Genomic DNA, 6,000 nt, shown 5'->3' with positions numbered 1-6,000 from the left:
AGAACGTTTTGTTTTCTGACACTTTGTGAGTTCCCTGACGTATTTATGTATAAAAGACATCAAAAAGTGCATTTTGCATGATAGGAGACCTGCATTTTTACTAAATGTTAGTATTGGCTGTTAATCGTTGGGTGCAGAATTGTCTATGATTGGAATTGCTTGGATAGTGGGCTGTGTTTGAGGATCTTTACTAAAGTCAAAGTTTGATACAATATCTAAAATAGATATGTTTACTAGCTAGCTTAACTATTGGCCTTACAATGACAAAGGACAAATCAGAAGAGAAAACAACGGGAAAACAGGAGGCAATAAGGGTTCAAGTGAAGGAAGTAATGAAGGAAGGGAGGGATATGCAAAAGAGGAAAAAGTGATCAAGATTAAGGAGGGTAGAGGTAATGAACAGCAGATGGATGGGAGGGAGGGAAATCAGTGAAGTCAAAAAGAAGGCAGAAATGAGGGGGAGAACCGAGGGAGGGAGGTATGGACAGAAGATAAAGGAGGCGAAGAAGAAGTGATTAAAAAAAGAGGTGATTGGTGCAGAGGAGGGAGAAATGACAGAGGAAGAGGAACAAAGTAAGAAAGGAAGAAATGGGATCAACAGAGTCGAGGATGGATGAAGATCAGGATGGTTGAAGAGAGCGAGGGATGCAGAGAGGGAGGCCGTGACGGGGAGCCATTAATAATTTATGATAGCCTCAGCTTTTCAAAGCAGCCCAGCGGTCCCGCTCCCTGCTTTCCCCTGACGTTTAATTTGTCTGAAAATCAGCAAGCGTGGAGTCTGATTATCGTCTCCGTCTGCCAACGCCTCTGCTTCCATCTCCCTGACACCGAGGTGAGATCACAAGCTGCTCGGTACAAACATGTCAGCCTGGAATCCTTCAGGTCAAAACAATCCTCGTGGAGGAAGCTGCATCCGTGAAGCATCTCAGTGGAAAGCTTCTCAGAGCTGCCTGAAATTAAATGCCCAAATACAGAGCTGAGGTCTTCTATATCATCCCATTTATAAGCCCATTATATTGACAGGGAAAAGTGCAGGGTGAGCAGTAAAGTGCCCTTGTCCGCGCTCACTCAGTATAGTTTTACAGGCTTTCTGATGGGCCTATTTCTGGAAGGAATTACTCCAGTAAAGTAGCTTCTCTTTCAGTGGCCAAAATGATCTTCGAGCTGCTGGTAATGGTCTGTACAACATGCAGGAGACTCATGGAAAGAGTTTGGAAAAGTATATAACACGAATAGAGTTTACCTTATATTAGTTAACAATGCTTCTCCACTATAGAAAAACATTTAAACTGGGTTTAGCTCCCCTAACAATATGAGTTTAGCTAAATTAAGCTGACATTTAAGAGGTGTTACATACATATATCACTTAATATGCTGATCAATTAGCTTTTTTGTCAATGACAAGACACTACGGAACCAAAGAGGAATGGATCAGCCTGACTTTATATGATAGAAGGACAAATAGACAGGTAAATAAATAGTAAAGTGAATTTAAGACGAATTACATAATGTGGACTGCAGATGGAAATGAGCAAACTGCTATAATCTGCTACAACGCATCTGGGATTTATGTTCTTCTGTACATGGTCCCTGACAACTCAACCAATAAACAAACAAACAATGGGACAGTCATCATTGGTGACTATGAATCTTGACCACAATTATCCCTGAAATTTAACAAGATGTAACAACAAAACTAAGGTTAACAAAGGAGCATTTACAATCAATGTTATACCAAACGTTATCGTCGTCAGAATTGTTTAATTTATTATGGTTCCAGCTTTGGGACAATTGTTGCATTTTTTACCCTGCTTTCTCTGCTCCACATTTTCATCTGTCAAAATAATGTGAAAACACTACACACAAAAAAACATTTTAGAAAACAGAGAAACAGCCATGACTTATTTGCAGGTGTTAAATGGTTGCTTTTAACTATGAAACAATGCATGATGGGACCTTTTCTAAATTTGATGAGTTTAATTATCTGTTCAACCCATATCAGTCCAAGTCAAAAGAATTTAGTCACAAGAATCTGTGATTATAAGTTCTGAAATAAGTCTGAAATATAGGAATTTTAACATTTCTTTCTCTCTCCCGATGTTCACAGCAACTAACATTTTTCAATTAAAAAGTAAATAATTTTTTTTAAGACATTGTGCCAATTAAAAACTAATTACAGATGCATTAAGCAATTGGTGTGCATGGAAAAAAAATGTGTATGCTCTTTGCACTGTAACTCTGACAGCTGAGACATCGTTTTACAAAAGGGGCAAAGGAACACATGCAAAATCATTTAGCCACTAATTTAAATTGACTTCTGAGACTAAATGTCAAATATTCCCTTAATGATCACAGGGCGCAGGCAGTGCCAAAGGCAAAGTGATAAAATAACCAGAGTCAAAAGCGTAGGAAAGCAGATCATTGATTTCTAGAGAGAAAACAGACACAGACTCATTGGTAGATACTCCAATGCTGCCATCTAGTGCTGATACTCAATAACAGAAATGCAGTTCAACCTGTATAGGGACAATCACAAGTTACACGTTTATTATCTAGCACACAGTCTACCTGGCTTGACTATTGTCATTTCCCATGTAATGCATGATTACAGGTTTGAACTCAGTGACATTCGCAGAAAGTCAAAGGCACGTTGGGGGTGTTGACAGGACAAACCTACTAATTACATGCCTGTTATACTGCTATTTTCTATGAATGGTGAGAAACTTGACTGGCAAGGGTAACAGGAAGTAGGTCAAAGGGAAATCGAGCATTTTCTGTATTGGCACCTCTTCCAGAAGGGCTGCACATTCAATCAAAAGTGTAAACAAAATCCCAATATGATTTAAGTATTTTTAAGCAGCAGAGAAGTACCGGCCTACAAATTGTATTCTACAGACTTAAAAAAGCCTTTAGTTTGGTACAGATCCTCTTGAAAATAAAAATCACTCAATGAGCATGTATTATATGTGTTTTTTAATCATTCAATTATGATGAATCTCTCCGATATCTAATTGCAACATCAGTCAAAATAATCGTGTATTCCCATTTTCCAGTTGGTATTTGGTCTGCTAGACAATTTTATTGTTTTATATGTTTTACTATTTGGTTGATTAATACAAAATATATATAATTTTGTTATGCTATTTATGGTAAAAATGTTGTGCTACCAGCTTGAAAATACCTAACAAACAATAGATTCATTATGAGGCAACTTGAAAATGAAGAACTTTTATTCCGATGATTTCTGTCTAACGTTATCAGTAATAAACTAGGCAGTGTGTTTGAATGTATACACATTTCTTTTTCTAATGAATAATTTATTTGTTCAAGCTTTTCTGTCTTAACTGTCAAACCTTTCCTTGTGAGGAAACTCAAAGACTTGAACTCACACTGAGCACCAAGACAGGAAGTTAAAGGCAACTAAGTGTCCCATGATCTGACTCACTAGAGGTTAAGGATTCATGGCATTATCTCCGATCTTTGTGATAACTATTTAATCATAAGTCACATAAGGCCCCTTCTTTATAATCATAAAGTGAAAAGTATACAGTGAGTATTCTTTATATATGAACCATCAGTGTGAAGACATATACTCACAATGCTGTCATCAGATCTTTTTGAAACTGGCTACTTAATAAGTGATTTCTTCTAGGCGTGGTTGCTACCAATCATATTAGAGACTTTTCGTTTTGCCTGAAATCTCTGAGACAATCAGCTGGTTGAGTTTACTGAGGGAAATGTATGTATGCAACTCCAAAAGAAAAGGTAAAGAAGAAAAGTACTAAATACTATGATATACTCATATTATCATATATAAAAAATGTTTTGTGTATAGTATGGTACATGTATGTAAAACCTGTTGGATATTTTTTTTAATGATCAAACCATGTATGATAGAATACAGAAATATTGTTCTTTGACTTTGATGGACCCGATCACCGTTACAGAATATAGTGTATATCGATTATTTTGAATGGATCAATGAATGGAGACTACCAAAACACAACATTTTAACAATGAAACAAAGTCACTGTCCAGGTCTTACTGCAAAGAAAATAATTTCCTGGAGCTTTTCTGGAGGATGGACTCATGAGTGTCATTCACTCACGACGGTGACTTTGTGGAAGGTTCTGGAAATGGCTTTGGGGTTGTTACTGTGTGAGAAAGTCACCTTCAGCAGTTTAGTGCCGGGGCCAGCGGCCATGATGGTCACTGTCTTCTCTATCTTCTCGTCCTGCTTCAGGATAGCCATCCTAACAGAGAGAGAAAAAACTGTAATCTTTCCCCATTTCAACACACACAAGGACCCACTTAGAATATGATCAGAGCAGCCATGAAACAGAGATCAATTGTTGTTGTGAGATAGCCAAAAACAATCCTAATAGTTCTGTGTGTGTCGGCGATGAGTGTTGATTTATACTTCAAGTTATTCAAGACATCTTTTACCAGGTATGGAGATTATTAAATGGGCCCTATTATGCTTTTTGGGGTTATCCCTTTCCTGTAGTGCTCTATATATAGATTTTAGTGCATGTAAATGGTCTGCAAAGGCTAAAATCCCTGTGTTCCCTCCAGAGGGAGTTTCTCTCCCACACACTCCCCCCCTGCCTGAAACTCCTCCATTGGACTCCTCTGTTTACTTCCGTAACATAGTGACATCACTTTGTCACACTTGCGCTTCTATTGGCCAGCACTCCAACACATTGTACGTGATAGGCTGAGGGGTGGGACATCTCTAGGCAGTTGACCAATCACCACAGAGCCGGCCAGCTAACCAATCAGAGCAGACTGGGCTCTGGTTTCAGACAGAGGGTGAAAATAGTTGCTGCAGCACATGCAGTATGAAAATAAAGAGCTTTTTGAACATTAAAGCATGTAAACATTTCACAGAAGAGGCAACAATTACAAATATGAACATTTAGGGCCCCTTCAAGCTAATAAAACCAATGCCAAAGCACATTGATCCCTCTTACAGTCATCCCTCTACATGACTCTGCTGAATATCTTCTCTTACTAGCAATCTTATTCCTGTCTGGGAGGGAAACATGAGATTACATCTTAACACTACAATGGATTAAAAACAAATGAACAAATAAAGACAAATGGATATTAAAATGTGTTATTGATTATGCATTGCAAAGACTTATAACATAATGAACTAGTGACAGTGACAGAGAACCCAGAGAAAAACAGATTGTCTAAAAAATAAAAGGTTTCATGGATCCGTTATTTTCATTCTGCACAATGGGATTGCACAACTAAATGCAGTTGCAGCTTTGTCAGAAAACATAACCAGTGTTACATTCCTGTAAGGCATTTCTCAAATTTGCATCAGGAGGAATTTAAACATCAGAAACAAAGGTGAGAGGTAAAAGCGATCACTGCAAAATGAAATCCCTCTAATAAAGGCGAGGCAGAAAATGTGAATTTGAATAATGCCCACATGCCATAGTATTTATGGTTGTGTTTAGCTCAGTCAGCATGGGTTGGCTTGGGTTAAGATGGTCTACGATTCAAGCCCCCGCATGGAGCAAATAGACTAAGAAAGTATTGCAAAACCACATTTCTTTGTTTCTGCTGTGTTCTTTACCGCTGATACAAATTTGAAAACGTCCCTACAGGAAGGTAACATTGCTTTTGTTCTGTTTTTCTTTTATAGTACAATAATGTATGTGTAAATTGGGCCTATTGTGTATAGGTCCAGTTTGTTTTTAATGTGTGTATTTGAACATAAAGGGGCACTATTTTTCTCCTTTTCAGGTTCATATTTGTACGTCGTGCTCCATAGTGACATGATTACATGCTTTAATGTTCAAAAAGGTCTTTATTTTTCTCATACTGCCTGTGCTGGAGCACCTCTTTTCACCCTCTGTCTGAAACCGGCCCTCATCATTGCATTTCATTATTAAGTGTTTATATTCTTGTATTTCTCAACAGTTATTATTTATTTTACCTTGTTGTAGTTTGTATGTTTTTGGCCTTTTAAGTGTTTTTAAATGT

The 6,000-nt window shown here is 37.7% G+C and overlaps 1 protein-coding gene across 1 annotated transcript in view; it reads right to left on the bottom strand.

Moving 5' to 3' along the window:
* Positions 1–1,729: 1,729 nt before the first annotated feature.
* Positions 1,730–6,000, bottom strand: part of LOC117494455 (protein-glutamine gamma-glutamyltransferase 5-like) — a 29,241-nt gene continuing 24,970 nt past the window's right edge. The window contains exon 18 of the mRNA XM_034145378.1: positions 1,730–4,253. Coding sequence (XP_034001269.1) covers positions 4,097–4,253 — 157 coding nt within the window. The 3' untranslated portion in view covers positions 1,730–4,096. The remainder of the gene's footprint in view (positions 4,254–6,000) is intronic.

The sequence above is a fragment of the Trematomus bernacchii genome, unplaced genomic scaffold, assembly GCF_902827165.1.
Source record: "Trematomus bernacchii unplaced genomic scaffold, fTreBer1.1, whole genome shotgun sequence".
Classification (NCBI taxonomy): Eukaryota; Metazoa; Chordata; class Actinopteri; order Perciformes; family Nototheniidae; genus Trematomus; species Trematomus bernacchii.
The sequence above is the reverse complement of the archived record's forward strand: the minus strand, read 5'-3'. Positions and strand labels throughout refer to the sequence as shown.